Below are 19,042 nucleotides of genomic sequence, written 5' to 3'. Positions count from 1 at the left end.
AAGAATGAGGTTGAGAGGAATATAAAAAGTCACCTAGTTCAATTATGGATAATGCCAAGTAAATGATCCAGAGGCCTCTGTGATTCCCATGAAGATGGAACCCTCACCATCTGGGAAGCAGCTCAGTAACTCATTACATTGTACACTAATTTTTCTCAGAATTAGGAGATCCCTTAAAGAAAATTCTTTTATTTTCTTTCTCTTTCTTTTTTTTCTTTTAAGTAAAGGGATAGAAGTTTATTTAGTAAAGATACAGAGAAAGCTCTCGGATATGAGAGGGGTCCCGACAGGGTTGCTCCCTTAAAGAAAATTCTAAGTCTTTTCTAAGCGACAGCACCCTGATTGTTTTTTAAGTTTTTATTTTAATTCCAGTTAGTTAACACAGTGTTATATTAGCTTCAGGTGTACAATACCATGATTCAACACTTCCATAAATCACACTCTGCACATCACAAGTGCCCTCCTTGATCCCCATCACCTATTTCACCCATTCTCCCCCTCGGCCTCCTCTCTGGTAACCATCAATCTGTTCTCTATAGTTAAGGGTCTGTTTCTTGGTTTTCTTCTCTATTTTCCCCCATGATCATTTGTTTTGTTACTTAAATTCCACATTAGTGAAATTATACAGAATTTGTCTCTTTCATATCTTGACTATAGAAACTAAGGCTACTATAAACAAAAAGGTGCATGTATCCCTTTGAATTAGTGTTTTTGTATTCCTTGGGTTAATACCCATAGTGTGATTACTGGATCATAGGGTAGTTCTATTTTTAACTTTTTTAGGAACCCCTATTCTGTTTTTCACAGTGATTGCACCAGATTGCATTCCCACTGATAGTATAAGAGGGGTTCTTTTTCTCCACATCCTTGCCAGCATCTGTTGTTTGTGTTGTTGATTTTAGCCATTCTGATGGGTGTGAGATGATATCTCATTATAGTTTTGATTTGCATTTCCCTGATGGTGAATGATGTTGAGCATCTTTTCAGATGTCTGTTGGCCATCTATATGTCTTCTTTGGAGAAATGTCTGTTCATGTCTTCTGCCCATCTCTTGACTGGATTATTTGTTCTTTGGGTGTTGAGTTTGATAAATTCTTTATATATGTTAGATACTAACCCTTTATCAGATATGTTATTTGCAAATATCTTCTCCCACTCTGTCAGGTGCCTTTTAGTTTTGCTGTTTCCTTTACTGTGCAATAACATTTTATTTTGATGTAGTACCAATAGTTTATTTTTGGTTTTGTTTCCCTTGCCTTAGGAGACAAATCTAGAAAGAAGTTGCTTTGGCCAATGTCAAGGAGCTTACTACCTATGCTCTCTTCCAGGATTTTTATGGTTTCAGGTCTCACATTTAGGTCTTTACTCCATTTTAACTTTATTTCTGTGTATGATTTAAGAAAGTGGCCCAGTTTCTTTCTTTTACATGTAGCTTTCCAGTTTTCCTAACACCATTTGTTGAAGAGACTGTCTTTTTCCTACTGGATATTCTTTCCTGCTTTGTCAAAGATTAATTGACCATATAATCACAGGTTTCTGGATTTTCTATTCTGTTCCACTGATATATGTGTTTATTTTTGTGTCAGTACCACACTGGTTGATTACTACAACTTTGTAATATAGCTTGGAGTCTAGAATTGTGATCCCTCCAGCTTTGCTTTTCTTTTTCAAGATAGCTTTGGCTATTCAGGGATCTGCTGTGGTTCCATACAAATTGTAGGACTGCAGCACCCAATCTTGAGATCTCCTTTTGAGTTCTGTTAACTTTCCTCTGAACAAATAATATTTATTCAAATAGCCAATCATTTGTGTTAGTTATTCTGTAAAAGAAAACTCAAAAAAAGTCTATAGGGAGAGTAAGTGGAACAAAAATAACTTTTGATGTGGAAACAGTGAACTATGGGAGAAAGTCAAGGACAGAACAAATGGCTGCTTTCTGAGGTTTTAGATGACACTAAAGCAGGGCTCTGTAATACCCCAGTAAGACCCAGTCAGCTTCACAGTTTGACCTGAGGGTTTTTAGAGGAAAAGCATTAGCATAAAACCACAATGGAATACTGATTAAAGGAGGGAGATAGGCTCCAGGAATTAATTTGAAATGGTAAATTGGTGGACCCCAAAATACCAAACAGAGTCCCCCCCAAAAAAAACAAGGTGTAGTGGATGCCCAGGTGTGCTGCCAGATTGTCCCACAGGACTCAGCTGGCTGGAAGCTACCAGAACTGCCCTCAGTTCAAGGTCAGGTCCTTCCCCAGGGCAGCCCATCACCAACAGCTAGTCATTAAGGAGATGTAAAGGCAAATGAGGGGACATAAAGTTCTGGCCCCTCAAAGCAGGACAACTCTGAAGGGCCAACCCAGCCCAGTTCCAGAGGTCAGGGTCTTCTTAAGTGCTGGCGGCAGGTCAGTTCCTCATTGGGCCACAGGCCCTCTCCTGCCTCCTCACTCCTCCAGGTGATAAGCCTGGGGCACTCATCAGCTGGCTTCCAGCTGACAAACCTCTACCTCAGAGTCTATTTCCCAAGAACCCCAATCTGAGCCTTCTCCCCAGAAGTTTCCTTCTTCCCTAAAACATAACATTTTCCAGGAGGGTGGAAATCAGTGTCGTGAGAGTTCTATTCACCAGACTAAAGGTATTTATGATGACTGATCAATGGATTTGGCACACTTACCCATCGGGTGTTTTGCCAAGGCTTCCCCCTTGAAATACCACTGTCTCTCCAGAAACTTCATGTTTAGCTCTAAAGCAAAACAATAAGACTTTAAATTAGCCTCAAAATTTTCAGACCAGTATTCAACTAATTGATTCATTTCTTTGATAAACTGATAAAAATAAAATTCCATAGCAAGATCTACCATGTGTAAGATGTAAAAGTCAACTAAATCCTTTCCCATCAGCCTGAGAATTCTGTAGAACTAACTTTAGGGTGAACAAAGAGATATAAAAGACCTTCCACATGAAATTAAACTGCATTACAGGGGATCCCTGGGTGGCGCAGCGGTTTGGCGCCTGCCTTTGGCCCAGGGCGCGATCCTGGAGACCCGGGATCAAATCCCACGTCGGGCTCCCGGTACATGGAGCCTGCTTCTCCCTCTGCCTATGTCTCTGCCTCTCTCTCTCTCTCTCTCTCTCTGTGTGACTATCATAAAAAAAACAAAAAAACAAACAAAAAAATAAATAAACTGCATTACATGTGGTCACCCATTAAAAACTATCCTCCCTGCAAGGAAGGTTGCTGGAAGGAAGTTTGGTGACATAAAGCAGTAACCAATTATAATGTTGCCCTTCTCATCCTCTTCACAGATCAGACTATGAAAGACATGTGAGCTTCCCCTCTGCGTCTTCATTTTCATTTAGCTAATGGCAATTACGGTATTTTTGTAATCCAATGCTTTGACTATCGTAAGATCATTCAACCTTCAAAGCTTGACCTACTGGCATGTTTCTGAACAGTAGTTTAGTTTACTTTACTGTCTAAACAGTATCCACTGAATAATTAAACTGCTATCCACCGCATAACAATCACTGACTTCTAATTTAAAGACTTAACAAACAGGAACATCACCTGGATGTTTTCCCTCTTCTAGTGCATATGCTCAGTATGTGCAAAGCTTGCTGTACATGTTTAAATCTGAAATGTACAACTCCAACTGTACCTTTTGCCAGTCATAAGTGTCTCTACAAGTGTAGAAACCAATTCTTGTTGATCTTGTTCATTGCCCAGTTCGTATACCAACCCAAGGCCTTTTGAGGCAACATCTTGGCTAAGTTCTGCACAAAAGTCAGACAAAACAGTATTACTTTAAGGAAAATCTGTCTTCTGGACATCGTCAAATTTTTTTAAAAGCTGTAACAGAAAACCAAAATGGGGACACTTGGGTGGCTCAGCAGTGGAGTGTCTGCCTTTGGCTCTGGGCGTGATCCCAGGATCCAGGATCAGGTCCCACATAGGGCCTGCTTCTTCCTCTGCCTATGTCTCTGCCTCTCTCTTTCTGTGTCTCTCATGAATAAATTAATAAATCTTTTTCAAAAAAATGTTTTAAAAAAAGAAATCCAAAGTGATTTCAAAGTAAAGACAAAAAAACATAATCTGGGATACCTGGGTGGCTCAGCAGTTTACCACCTGCCTTCAGCACAGGGCATGATCCTGGAGTCCCAGGATCAAGTCCTGCATCAGGCTCCCTGCATGGAGCCTGCTTCTCCCCCTGCCTGTGTCTCTGCCTCTCTCTCTGTGTCTCTCATGAATAAATAAAATCTTAAAAAAAAAAAAAAACATAATCTGCCTATTTTGTTAAAACATTAAATCGTCTCGGGTGACAGTACCAAAGGTCCCCGTAAAAGAAAACTACATGCACAAAAGATCCAACCCATAAACCAAGTGAACACTGCTGGGCCTCAGTGTGCAGTGCAAGTGACAGAGGATCCATACACTGCCAATCACACACATGAAAAGTATAGCAGCCTCATGGGATTCCAAAATAACCACATCCCATTTTTTTAAAAATAAAAAGTCAATACAAAACCGTATGTTTAAAACAATTTATAAAACAAAGCTACCATTTAAATGTCTAACACATTTGCTCTCTCCGGGCTTAGGTCACATAGAGAAAAGAAACCAGAAATAGAAAAAGGCTATTACTTAGAAGTACTGATGTTAAAGGCAGCCTTGGCTCCATTTTTAAATGTAAAATTGAAGAACATGATCTAATTAATCAAATCAATCAAAAAGAATCTACTTTCCTGTGCCCTTCTTTTTTGTTCCTTAATCTAGATTTTTCAAAACTTAAAAATACAAGCTTAATGAAGTTTGGAAATCAAATATTTACCAATAACTTACCATCATTTTCCGACAAAATGGAAACAAATGCACTCTGAATTTCTTTCAGGTGAGACTGAAAGAAGAAAATAGGCATTTAGAACACAAACTCTACCTCCTAGAAGATAAGGGAGGGCACACACACCTCATTAGATTCTTCAGACCTGAGGCAGCCACAAACCCTCTTGTGCTGTCTCTGAAGGCAGCCAAACTACCTCAAGGCTGTAAGTTTACAGATAGTCTAATGCACACTCTCAGCCTCCCATCCTGACCACCTGACTTTATGCCTTCAAGATTCAAATCATCTTCCAGTCAATATACATCAGGCTGCCTTCCTTTATGCACAGCTTCTTCCAAAATATCTGTTACTGGTTAATGGCCTTCACTACCAGCACTGGCCCTCACCTTCAAACACTTTCCTTCCTACCACCTTTTCATTATAATATTTCAAAACTGATTTCCAGCAGTGCTGAGCACATTTCTAGCATGGCTTACCTTCACTTCTTTATGGGTACTTAGCTTCCTCACAAGGGAAAGGAGCCAGATGCAGGCCGCTTGCCTCACATGTGGGTTCGGGCTGATGATATGTTTATTTAAAATCACATCCAACACCCAGGGGACCACATCATTCACTTTGGCTCCTGGGGGAAAGAAAGGAATGATAAGCAACAATTAAATGACTAAAATATCCTGAAATATTAAATTTTCCTCTATATTTACTCAATACAACAATGGAGATCATATTCAAATCTAAATGACTACAGTGTTTATGTTGCTGAAGGACAGATAATCATCCATTTCAAAACCACAAGACCTGTGAAATCCCAGGATCTCTAACAAGGGGCCCGAAGCCACACACTCCCTCACCCGTGGGGTCGCTAAGAACCAGTGCACCTGCAGTGCAGAGGTATAAGGAGCACGAGCAAAACATCCCAAGGCTTCACTATGTGATAAAGGACTGAGGGACACATAACGTGGAAATGTAACTCTGCCTTGACTTCTGAAACTGACTAAATATACCAGTCCTCCAGAAAAGAGTACAAGTTTGAAGATAATACCTAGAACTCCCTCTTTGCTTCCGAAGAACTAAAAAAAAAAAGTTCTCATTCATTATGCTATGTTCACTCTCCTTAAACCAACTATTTCTCTTGGCTGAACCAAACTGATAAGGCATGTACAAATATTCGAAAAAGAGTTAAAATGGAACACATAAATTTTGTTTTTTGCTTCAAATGTGGTACCAAGATCGGAAAGGGCTACTTGAGGATTATGAAAGGATTAGCTGAGCATGTGGTACCAGCAGGGGGCGTATATTCTTCTTCAGTCACCAGCCAGGCATCCCGGGCAGCCACGGAGCTGGTTCCTATTGCAGCGCTGGTAATGGCTTCGCCAATAGTGAACTGCAGTTCTATCTGCTTGGCCTGCAACAACGGAAACAGAAGCCATGAATTGAAGAGAACATTTCCCAAAAACAGCCATTTCCACAAAAAAAGCTGTTTAAGATCCTGTCTGTCAACATGCTGTGTTTTTTGACTCTTGTCTAGATTGTTTTCCCCTAAGGTGGTGGCTCAGAGGGCAGGCGAGGGGTGGAAATAAGAATCTTCTTCCCACCCCATGTTGCCCTCTTCACCCTCAGCAGAGAACCACGGAGCAGGGATTTTTAATCTCTGGAGGAAAAAGTCATGGACTGGGAAGCCACACAGATCTCAGGGCAAATTCTAATCTGTCACCAGCTACATACACTTTATTAAATAGCCTCAACTCTGTAAGGTAAGCATGACACCACAGCCCACCTCGTCAGGCCATAAGAAGGAAATGAGGTAAAGCTTCTACATAAAGCTTCTAGCGGACATGAGGTGTGCAGTCACAGCACAGTAAACAGCAGGCACTATGACTTATTACCACCTCCTCTGTGCACTGTGAAATTACACAGTGTCTGCAAGTTACTCTACACTGGTTTCAAAAAGAGAGAGAATATGGTAAAATGGTAAAATCTGGCATCTCTGGATTAAAGAGTGTAGAAGTACAGAGATAAATGGAGAGCTAGATAGCTTCAATACAAGTTAATAATCCAAACAAGAACAGGAGCTCGGATTATTCTCACAACTGCACTGTAAGTTTGAAACTGTTTCAAAAATCAAACATTAAGAAAATTCTATATAGTACAGAATATAGTATATATGCTATATACTATATTATCAAATTTTTAATAATTTTTTTTAAAGAGAGAGAGAAAGCGAGCAAGCTGGGGAGGAGAGAGGCAGAAGGAGAAAGAGAATCTTAAGCAGGCTCCACACCCAGCACAGAGCCTGACACGGGACCTCAATCTCACGACCCTGAGATCATGACCTGAGCCAAAATCAAGAGTTGGTGCCATCCAGGTGCCCCTCAATTTTTTTAATTTGGTTTAGAAATTTTGACACATTGGGGTGCCTGGGTGGCTCAGTCAGTCAAACATCTGCCTTCAGCTCAGGTCATGACCCAGGGTCCTGGGATGCAGCCCCAGGTTGGGCTCCCTGCTCAGCGAGGAATCTGCTGCTCCCACCCAATTCATGAGCTCTCTCAAATACATAAAATCTTCTAAAAAGAAAAGAAAAGAGAAAAGAGAAAAAAAGAGAAAAGAAAAGAGAAAAGAGAAAAGAGAAAGAAAGAAAGAAAAAAGAAAAGAAAAGAAAAATTTTAACACATTTCACAAGCATGAATCACTGACTCAACGTGGAATTGGACCGGTTTTAGTTCCCTTTGGCCTCGTTCTCTGTTTACTATAAACTGGAAAACAACCAAGAATATGGGGAGTAAGAAGAGACTGAAGATCAGAGAGTCCCCACGAGGAGCATGGGAAGAGTGACCTCTGGGAGAATCTACCAAGCACCGACCATGGTGTAGCCAGCCATTTCTAAGCTCAATCAACCAAATGTTCTCATCTCGATGAGGTGTCACATGCTGATACCAGATGCTTCCTACTCTGAGGAAATAGAATTTCAGGGCTTCTTCAGTACTACAGTTTCCCTGGTCAAAAGCTTCTTTGGCAACTCTAAGCAGAGAAAAGGTGTGTCTACATAGAGGATCCTATACTAAGGAATCAATCAACGTGCCTATTTTCAAAAGTTTCCCATTGTTACTAATAACATAACTGGCATTATAAACAAAAACAAAACTCCATTTCTGAATGACATGATACCTAGACTTTGCTTCAAATATTCCAAAAATAAAGGATCAACAGATGAAATAAAAACAGGTAACTGAGGGATTATATTACTATTATGTCTACTTTTGTGAATATTTGAAATTTTCCATGATAATTTGTCCTAGATTACTGTGAATACATTTTGCTTCTGATTCCTTTTTCCCATTTTTATCCTTTAATCTCTCCATCATGTTTCTAGGTCTTCATGGATCTCTGTACTTCCAAACTCTTAAAAAACAGCTTCAACAGCAACTTAACAATACAAACTACTCATTCATTCATTCATTCATTCATTCATTCATTTTTTTAGAGAGAGAGAGACTGCTGAGCATGGAGCCTGCTTAATATTCTCTTTCTCCCTCATTGCGCGCACACACATGCATTCTCTTTCTAAGAAAGAAAGAAAGAGGGATCCCTGGGTGGCGCAGAGGTTTGGCACCTGCCTTTGGCCCAGGGCACGATCCTGGAGACCCGGGATCGAATCCCATGTCGGGCTCCCGGTGCATGGAGCCTGCTTCTCCCTCTGCCTGTGTCTCTGCCTCTCTCTCTCTCTCTCTATGTGTGTGTGTGTGACTATCATAAATAAATAAAAATTAAAAAAGGAAGGAAGGAAGGAAGGAAGGAAGGAAGGAAGGAAGGAAGGAAGGAAGGAAGAAAGAAAGAAGATAAGAAAGCAGACACCTTAAGCTTTTCCCCAAGTGGTTACGATGCCAATGACACCGGGGAGAACCTTATGTGGGTATAGTTTATTCTTTTAAAAATTCACATTAAAAAAATAATAATAATAAAAAATTTTAATTCACATTAAAAATACTAGATTAGGATCCTTAAGACCTGGATCCTAACACTGGCTCTGTCACTCAGAGGCCTTAGTTCTCAAGCCCAACCTGCTTCCTGCCTCCTGCCCATCCTTGCAGGCCCAGTAGCAACCTTGCCTCCAAAAACCTGTATACCAAGCCTCCCAGACAGCAGCACTCACACCCTCCTCTGTGAGCCTACTCCCTTACATGTAAATGTCTTTTCCTTCAGTTATTCTTCCCACATTTACTAAGGTCTTCCTACTACCAATCACACTGCAAGGCACTTGCTTCATAGTGAAGATCAAAACAGACTTTGCCTTCAGTCTAGTGGGCAATTAGAAACTGTGACAAATGCTGTGAAGAAAAAGTATGGAGAATCATGAGAGTTCAATATCTAAAGAGTCTACTCTAGTTCAAAGGGATCAATAGCAACCCCAAAAATGAAGTATTCATCTTTCAAAATCTCAAAGCAAAGAAGGACAAAGAGGCTGGTGTACAAAAATGTGAGCAAGTAATGAGAATCAAGCCTAGATGAGGGGCTACATCAGGTCATGTTAAGACTTATGACACAAAGCTAGCAATTGCCTGCTTGTAGGTCTTCCCAACTACTATAAAAATTTTCCAGATGACAGAAGCTTGGCCACCTGACTCAAGAACAACTGGAATACCAGCACCCACTTCCCACACTTAGCTGACGAGGTGAGTCTCCACTTCTACCCATATTGCACTGGGTTTTACTCAAAAACTAAAAGGCAAGGACTTTCCCACATACATGATTTAGTCAATGCTCTGCCTACCAAAGTGGTATAAGCCCAAGGCTGGTAATCAGTAAGTACATGGTGAATAAATGCATAAAGGCTTAATTTAAAATCTCACAGCATGAAGGGGCGCCTGGGTTGGTTAAGCAGTTAAGCGTCTGCCTTTGGCTCAGGTTGTGATCTCAGGGTCCTGGGATCAAGTTCTCCATCAGGCTCCCTGCTCAGTGACGAGTCTGCTTCTCCCTCTCTTTCTCCTGCCCACCCCCACTCCTGCTCTCTTCTTCCCTCAAATAGATGAAAATATCTTTTAAAAATAAAATATAAAATAAAATCTCACAGCATCCAAAACTCCAGCTAAAAAATATCTTTTATTTGAATAACTAACAATCAGATAGCAATATAAATACCTCCACAGAATCCATCAGACCTTGCAAGAGGAGTTTCTGGTGAGGAAAATCTCCATCCCCAACTGGAAAATATCCCAATGTTTGGATTGCTCGTTCTTTCATCTAGAAAACCAGTAATTTTTTTTTAAACAAAGTATGTAACAGTTTTATCCCAGAACAGTGTTTCCAAAATGAGATGACAGGGAGGGCAGTCTGTCTAAAGCACTTATGCATGCAAGTTTTTTTTTAAAGGATCTAATTTTACAGAATTACATCTCTAAGACATTAGAGGTAAAAAGACATAAAACTGAGTTCACTAAAGATCCGTGGTTGCAAAAGAAGAAAGAAGAAAGCCTTTAACCAGGTTTATTACCCTTCAAACTATTTATAAATGTAGATTCTGGGCCAGAGGACAGGACCTAAGATCAAATCAGACCTTAACCATGTTAGCAGCCTTTAAAGGTATATGACCTTAGGCAATTTTCTCCACCTCTCTGTGACTGTGTTTCCTCCTCCAGGAAAACAGAGATGACAACTATACCTACTTCACTAGTCCTGGAGAATTCAATAAATGTATCGGAAGCATCTAGCATACACCTGACACATTACAAGTGCTCAACAATGGTTGGTAATCACTAATTAATTAATAATAGCTAACAAAAACTACAGTGTGATATTCCTTAGAAATTTAAAATATTTGCTAGATCAAAAATAAGATTATGTGTTTATTAACCTTACAGTAAACTGACTTATCTGCTCATTAAATCATGTTATAATTCAACACTGAGGTACTCTGATCACAAATATGTCTTAGTTTACAAAAATGTTTACTGGAAACTAAAAACTGATAAATGTCCTTCTCAGGTATTACTCACACAGCTTACTAACGCCCAGACTTCTTAAAACCAAATTCACTATCAGAGGTTAAGATTTAGATTTGGTCTAAAATTACAAAAGTGGTAAAAACTATTGAACACTTTACTATCCATTTTTCGCATGAAAGAAGAATTAATTACCTCATGCAGCTAGTTCCTTACCAAATCCTAACGCTGTGGGCCTAAACTGGAGCCACTGGCCCAAATGCTGCATGTGCAGAAGTCGTACAAATCACCCCTAAATCGGGACACCTGGGTGGCTCAGCAGTTGAACATCTGCCTTTGGGTCTGGGTGTGATTCCGGAATCTGGAATCGAGTCCCATATCGGGCTCCCGGCGAAGAGCCTGCTTCTCCCTCTGCCTGTGTCTCGGCCTCCCTCTCTCTGTGTCTCTCGTGAATAAATAAATAAATCTAAAAAAAAAAAATCACCCCTAACTCAAAACTAAATAGTCGCCTAGACTCTCTCAGTCTTTTTTTTACATTAAGTCCTTCTTCCAGCTGCACTGTCATGTGTCCTCATTACGACTGTGTATTTGTTCATTTATGTATCTATGAAGCACAAGAATTTCAGAAAGAAAGGGGAAAGAAGAGAGACCTACCTTATTTGTCTCTTTACTGGAAGGTATTCTATTCAGTAAACTTTCTACAAGATGCAATTTGGTGAAGCCAGATCCCTCACTGGGGATCGGGAGGGGGCCGTTTCTGCCGATTTCACCCAGGGCTGTACAGGCAGCAATTGCCAGGAGGGGCGACGTACTGTCCAAAAACGAGCCTGTGAGCACAGTGAGACAAAACTGAGAGGAATACACTATTGTTCTTGGGGCCCAGGGCTAAGGGCAAGGAACTCCAGACTGTTTTCAAGGTGGTAAAATGAAATCAAAGTCTACATTTCCTTCTAGTTGATAATTTGTTAACATTCCACTCAGTAATAAAACATGGAAACAAGGCATACAGCACTGTCCGCTTGTAAACGTTTATGTTTTTTCCCATAATGCGATCATCTGCTGTACCAGAACACACAGGAAAAAAACGTACAGAAAAACTAGAGTACTTCCACTGTTATTAAAAACACACATCCACCATCAAGCAAGGTTTTCTGCAAAGACTTGTGCCTTTAAAGTGTAATGCTGTCAAAAGAAACTGAAACGCTGTAATAAATTTTAACCTAACTCAGAAACTATGGCATCCAAGTCAGCATGAGCACGTGACACATGACATACCTATCGTTTCCGTGGCATTCTGAATGAGCGCCTCTTGTTCCGGCAGGAAATCGGCATCTGTCTCCAGGTCTTGTTGCTCTGCCATTCTCATTTTCTTTTTGGCCAAGTATCTTCCTACCGTGAATCCCAATGCAAGCAAGGATCCGTGCTGTATCTCTGGGCTCTGAATTTAACCACAAGATAGCTGTCACTCTCTCACATATGCAAGAATGCACTGAAATAACTGTTTATTACAGCCATCTCGCCAATAAAACGTAAGGCCAGAGAACAAAACGATCATTTGAGGTTCTACTGAATGTTAACAAACCTGGAGTTTCTAACACTCAAGAATTCCGAGAAGGCAAGTAGAGTCTTGATTCGCTTCCAGTCATCCCCTAACCCGACACCCACTGCACGTCTGGGTGAAGTGACTCTTCTGCGTGCTCCCTGTAGCACCCCATGCTTTCTTCTAGCTTGGAGCACTTATGTAACTACACTACCATAATTTTCAAGCATAATTTCTCCCCACTGCCAGTGAAATACAATGAGCAGATACGATTTCTAATTGTTAAAACCTCAAAACACAAAGAGGAAGTTTGAATACTTGAAAGCACGGGTTTCCTGACAGAACAGGCACGATGATAGGTGGAAGGAAATGGGGAAGGAGGAAGGAACTAGGATTTCAGCACCTGGGAGTACTGGGTATGTGCTCCCTGCTGTACTCCTAGCACCCGCCACAGTGCCTGTCAGATACAAGGCACTCAAATTTGTTTACTGGACTGAACGAATCCATGTATTATCAATCTCACTTATTCTTCACAATCATAGAAGCTCCTTTTAGAAATGAGAACACGTATCAGATGCTTTTTGGGAAAGCTCTACCATCTCCCATAAAAAAGAATGAAGACAAAACTGATAACATACATGATTGTCTTTTGTGGTCTTTATAAGCTGTTCTATCATTGACTTCAGCTCATTTCCCGACACTGTAGATACCACCACAGAATAAAACAAGGCTGCCAGTTCACGCATCTCTTCTTTACTGCTATTCATCAGACTCTGAGTGGTGTAGAGAAATAAATATACACGTGATCTACAATCATCTTCCTACTGACAACATCTGACATTTAAAATTAAAAGAATAAATGATACACTGTATTGTTCAATCTATTGATATCTGTGAAAAAGGAGCACAGTAAGTGATTTCGAAATAAAATAAAAGCTGAATTATACGCCAAAAGCTTCTATGCATTTTCATCAAAAACACAAAACACAGGACAGAATTAATACAGATGACTAAAACAGAGGTTAATAAATGTTTTCTGTAAACGGCTAACCAGGCTTTGTAGGCCACACAGTCTCTGCTGCAACAACTCCATTCTGCCACTGTAGTGCAAAAGCAGCCACAGACAATCCAGAAATAAAGGGAGTTATCTGTGTTCCAATTTGGAACTATCATTCTTTTGTCAGATAATGTTATTCATCTTTTGATTTTTTTTTCAACCATTTAAAAAACGTGAAAACCATTCTTAGCTTGCAGGCCCTACAAAAACAGGAGGCAAAGCAAATTCAGTACAGGGACCATAGTTTGATGACCCCTGATCTACATGATCAAAAGTCAAAAATTCTCAGATCATTTTACACTCAGCAAATACTCATAAGGAATAAAAAATCCTTTTGAAACCAGAAGCAATTGCATGAGACTAGATATTCCAGAAAAGCACAAAACTCACACCTCTGGATATATTACATTTATGCTTTCACACTAAGAGATAATCTGTACATTTTACCATAATTCAAGTTCCATTTTCCAAAAAGAACTGCTTTATACAGCCCAAGAGGTATATGAAACTGTATGAGCCATGTTGGTACTAAAAAAATTTTTCATTGTTTATGTAAAATTCAAATTTAACTGAGAACCTTGTATTTTTATTTGCTAAACCTGGCAATGCTTTTGGTGTGACCACGAGACAAGAACACTCTCCTATGTGGCTGGCGGGAGTGTAAATTGGTACTGGAGGATGTGTACTATCTATCAAAATTGCAAAAGTCTATGTCCTCAATTCCACTTCTGGGGAATCCATCTAAAAAATATACCTCCTTATATTCAAAATGATAGACTGTTCATTGCAGCAGAGTGAAGGCACCCTAAATGACCATCACTAAGGTTCTAGAATAAATTATGGCATATTAATACAATGGAAAAAAATGAAGTTGTAAAAGAGGATGTTCTTTCTATAGTTCTATAAAATACCTCCACATTCTCATATTAAGTGAAAGTACAAAACAGTGTGAGAAGCTAAATTAAAACATGAAACATTAAAATAATAAAATTACAACTATATGTTAACCAACTAGAATTTTTTTAACCAACTAGAATTTTAAAAAAAACTTGAAACAATAATAAAACTTGAAAAAATAAATAAAACTGAAAACTATGCACTTTCATGTAAAAGAAGGAAGAAAAATTTTAAAATGCTTATTTTAGTTTGTGTGTATATGCATAAATAAACTCTAGAAAGTACACCATCTATAAATAAGTGATGACTTACATGTTTGTCAAGTGAGAGAGGAAGGGGTAGGAAGTTGGGAGATTTGGATAGGTGGGTGACAGTTTACATATTTTTTTTACACAAACCTATTTTTATAACTCTAACAGAATATATTTTTTTTTTCCCTTATGTGATTCTCAGTGCATCTCTCCCTGTCATGTAGATGGATCACTGAGATACACTGACCTACATGTTTCCAGGAAGTATTTGAGAAGAGTTTTCAAGATGACCTAAAGGCAGGAAAGGTCATAGCAACACTAGTAGAGAAACAAATTATAAGGCTAAAGTAAAATACACAGAATCAAAGAGAAATATACATGCATAGGATGTACCTTTATCCATTCTGTTTTGTCTACAAATTTCGCAGCCAGTTTTTCTGGATACACAGAGACAGCTTCCAATAGACAGTACATGACTGGCAAACCTAAGTAAGAAAGAATTCACAACCATTTTTGCTTCAAGACAAGTGATAAACACAGAGCTCACTAAATTCCTTTAAAGTATAAGAATACTGCTTTATGAGGCATTCCCCAGTTCCACAAAACAAAAATCAACTTAAATGTAGTATGTGATCCAATACAGCAAATTTACGGACTCAGTATCTATAAAAAGATGCCCTGTTCTTCCCACCCATTTCCAAAGTAAAACATTCTCTATTGTTAGCATTTCTTTCCAAGAAGAGTAATAGAGTCTATCAAGAATGAAGCAAATAAGTTTAGAAAAGAAACAAAGACTAATAACGTTCAGTTACAGTAGTGAAGGTAGACAATAATTTTGCTATAAACTCTTAGCTGAGTTTAAAATTAGATTTTTGCTTAAGTGCTTTAACATCTGTCCTCAGCAGCAGGACCTCCTACCTCCAACACCTGCCAGCAGCTGCTGAAGCAGGCCAATGTAGATCTGAACAGGGTTGGTTTCTCCACTCTTGGAAGAGGATGATGAGGATGTCACCTGGCTGCCTGACATCAAAGTCCGTATGTAGCGACCAATGGCTGGGGCGTGGTCTTGCATGTCAGCCAAACTCTGGGAGGTGGGCACCACTCCTGCACTGTGCGCTAGGCACATGCGCAAGTACAGGACTATCTGAAAGCAGAAGGAAGATACCAGACAAGCTCCTAAAGAAATCAGTGTGGGAGGGTGCTCTTTAACGTGACGGTCTCCCATTTTCATTCCCCCGTCCTCCCTCATAAAGCTATTCAACAAATTCTCACAAAAGCTGGAAAATATGACTCAGGATGTTAACTGAAATTACCATAATGGAGCACGATTTACATAACAAGCTTTTATAAATCCAGAGTGTTTTTAGTGGAGTTTAATGGAGTTAAAATGCAAACTCAACTTTTAAAGTCTAAACAATTACAGGGACGCCTGGGTGGCTCAGCCTATTCAGCCTCCAACTCATTTCAGATCAAGTCGTGATCTCAGAGCCATGAGATGGAGCCAGGCGTCGGGCTCCATGTTCAGGGAGGTAGTCTGCTGAAGACTCTCTCCCTCTGCCCCCCACCCCTGCACTCGCATACACGCACACACACAGAATCCTGGAGCCAATCATCTGTTCCTGTGAAATTCCAGTCGTATTTAATATCCACCAACATAAGGATTTGAGAAAATGGATTCAAATCATCTAAAGAAGAGTCAAGACAACACCATAAAAACCTCTGATATAAACTGGCTACCAAGCAGTCCTCTTGAAGCTCCTTCTTGACAGTTAAAATAGGTAGTAATTCCATTGCAGGTACTCTTACTCACTCTGAACAAGATTACCTCTTGTCATTTGAGTAGTACAAGTCAACCACCTAAACAACAGATAATCCAAACAACTTCAACATAGCATTGGCTTTAAATCTAAAAAAAGGGGGACCTCTGGGTGGCTCAGCGGGTTTAGCGCCTGCCTTCAGCATGATCCTGGAGTCCCGGGATCGAGCTCCGTGTCAGGCTCCCTGCATGGAGCCTGCTTCTCCCTCTGCCTGTGTCTCTGCCTCTCTTGCTCTCTCTCTGTGTCTCTCGTGAATAAATAAAATCTTTAAAAATCAATCAATCAATCAATCTTTAAAGGGGGGGGGACGGATCCCTGGGTGGCTCAGCAGTTTGGTGCCTGCCTTTGACCCAGGGTGTGATCCTGGAGTCTCAGGATTGAGTCCTGCATCAGGCTCCCTGCACGGAGCCTGCTTCTCCCTCTGCCTGTGTCTCTGCCTATCTCTCTCTCTGTCTCTCATGAATAAATAAATAAAATCTTAAAAAAAAAATTCAAATCTAATTTGCTATAAAATCACAATAGTAATCAATGCGGAACACCCAGTTCTTCCACAAAGAGAATCTCACTGAGACAAATACATTTACAGACTTCACTACAAATTAAAATAATAGCAATTACCAACAACTGTTTTTCTAATAAACAATCTGGTGAAGGACAATGACATCACAATATGGGTTTACTGAGAACACAAAAAAAATTCAGACATCTCTTTGGATGTAACATTATCTTTTACAATGTTTAGAGAGCAAAACAGGAATAGGTCCAAGTCCTACCTCTCCAAAGGCTGCTGGGTTAAATGGAAGGACAGTGGTCCCAGTCATATACTTAGCTGGAGTTTTCATTCGATGGGAAGCCTAATAAAAATAAGCCGAAAACAAACACATTACTAAAACAAAGAGCATGTGTGCCCTTCCTCAATTCAAAAATAACTGCATTTCTAACGATATTACTGTTTGCTACTGTTTTTTTTTTTCTAATCAAAATATTTTTCCACCAATCATACTGATTGCATATGTCCCTCAAACCCTAAATGACAGGTGTGGTGCTTTTTCCCCTTCCTGTTTTTAATGGCTTGTTTAAAAAAAAATAAGGGACATCTGAGTGGCTCAGTTGGTTTGGCATCTACTTTCAGCTCAGGTCATGATCCCAGAGTCCTAGGATGGAGCCCTGCACTGGGCTCCCTACTCACTGGGGAACCTGTTTCTCCCTCCCCTCCCCGTTCATGGTCTCTCTTGCTATTTCTGTCACTATTTCTCAAATAAATAAAATCCTAAAAAAAAAAAGAATAAACCTGAGTGGCTCAGGGGGTTGAGAGTCAGTTGAACCAAGAATCCGACTCTTGGTTTCAACTCAGGTCATGATCTCATGGACATGAGACTGAGCCCTGAGTCACATTCTACGCTCAGAGGAAGTCCACTTGAGATTCTCTCTCTCCCTCTCCCACTGCCCCCTCGCCCTGGGCACACATACACCTTTGCACTCTCTCTCTCTCTCTCTCCAATAAATAAATAAATCTTAAAAATAAATAAGCCTGCTCTAGGCATCTACTACTAACACAGTCACCTCAGGCCACTGCATGCCAGTTATTTTCATTACAACAGAGGCAAAAGGAAAACAGGAGCACAGAAGCATCTTCTGACCACAAACATGACTATGCCTCAGAGAAAAAAACCACAGCTACTTAGTCCTGACCTCCAAATCCCTCAAGATGCCTATCTAAATGAAAAGCTAGGACCACCAGCATACTCAAAAAAAACACTGACATAAAAAGTGGGACAGAAAAAAAAAAAAGTGGGACAGGATCAGGACTGGGGGGTCAGGGCAGTCTGTCTGACCTACCAGCAGAGAGAACTGCACAGACACAGGATGCTTCAAAATAGCAGATGCGATGTTTCTTGTGATCACAATGGAAAAAATCTAAACTGTTCCCTCAAGCATCCTTAAACTTATAGGTTCTAAACAATATCCTTAAAAATATGTGTTTTTTAAAAAAGCAGGCATTTTTCAGCATGCCATACCATGGAGAAAATCTTTAAACCCATTTTAAACCCAACCAAAATGTTGAGGAGCATAAAGGGAATTTAAGTAATTCAGCTTGGGGCAAAACAGATCGATTTTGAGAATTACATTTTTCTCTTCATTTTGTATTTTCTTCCTCTCACTTAGTATAAATACTACCGTGGTTAGAAACCTTACTACAACTCAACATTGTGATAACATTTTAAAGGTGTCACCTAAAAAAATTCATGTTTATTTTCATCATTCGTTATATGACCCAAACTAATTACCTGAGGTTGAATGCCATACCTTTTCTTGGATATAATACACCATTTCTGGGAAAGAAGGCATCTGCTTAGAAGCACTTTCTTTTTTGTTTCTACCAGGAAGACACCTTAATACTCGCTGTGCTTCTCCATGAACTTCTTCCCGTCTTACAGAAAGACAAATCAGAATAAAAAATAAATCACAATAACGGCAGAAAGATTGTTTGATGATTAAGAACAGTCATTTTATTTGACAGCTTGGAATCTGAGAAAATGTCTTAAACATATTCTTGGCTATCGAAGCAGAGAGTCATAAAATATATTATAAGAGACAACTTCTTTTTGGAAATGTCTTGAGATTGGAAGTGACGTGGCTTGCATCTTTAAAATTTACCCACAGAAATAAACAAGATAGGGTATAACTACAGCTCTGTGCCATGTCAAGGGT

At 39.8% G+C, this 19,042-nt stretch overlaps 1 protein-coding gene across 9 annotated transcripts in view; it reads right to left on the bottom strand.

The window, feature by feature from the left end:
* Positions 1 to 19,042, bottom strand: part of ECPAS (Ecm29 proteasome adaptor and scaffold) — a 101,189-nt gene that overhangs the window by 26,265 nt on the left and 55,882 nt on the right. For all 9 annotated transcript variants that reach the window (XM_041761244.1, XM_041761243.1, XM_041761246.1 and 6 more), the window contains 13 exons: positions 18,638 to 18,761; positions 17,104 to 17,184; positions 15,432 to 15,657; positions 14,907 to 14,998; positions 12,947 to 13,081; positions 12,044 to 12,206; positions 11,423 to 11,595; positions 9,969 to 10,070; positions 6,114 to 6,237; positions 5,312 to 5,457; positions 4,838 to 4,892; positions 3,657 to 3,771; positions 2,672 to 2,740 (listed from right to left, as the gene is read on the bottom strand). In XM_041761244.1, the coding sequence (XP_041617178.1) occupies positions 2,672 to 2,740; positions 3,657 to 3,771; positions 4,838 to 4,892; positions 5,312 to 5,457; positions 6,114 to 6,237; positions 9,969 to 10,070; positions 11,423 to 11,595; positions 12,044 to 12,206; positions 12,947 to 13,081; positions 14,907 to 14,998; positions 15,432 to 15,657; positions 17,104 to 17,184; positions 18,638 to 18,761 (1,605 nt within the window). The remainder of the gene's footprint in view (positions 1 to 2,671; positions 2,741 to 3,656; positions 3,772 to 4,837; positions 4,893 to 5,311; positions 5,458 to 6,113; positions 6,238 to 9,968; positions 10,071 to 11,422; positions 11,596 to 12,043; positions 12,207 to 12,946; positions 13,082 to 14,906; positions 14,999 to 15,431; positions 15,658 to 17,103; positions 17,185 to 18,637; positions 18,762 to 19,042) is intronic.

The sequence above is a fragment of the Vulpes lagopus genome, chromosome 7 (genome assembly GCF_018345385.1).
Source record: "Vulpes lagopus strain Blue_001 chromosome 7, ASM1834538v1, whole genome shotgun sequence".
NCBI lineage: Eukaryota > Metazoa > Chordata > Mammalia > Carnivora > Canidae > Vulpes > Vulpes lagopus.
The sequence above is the reverse complement of the archived record's forward strand: the minus strand, read 5'-3'. Positions and strand labels throughout refer to the sequence as shown.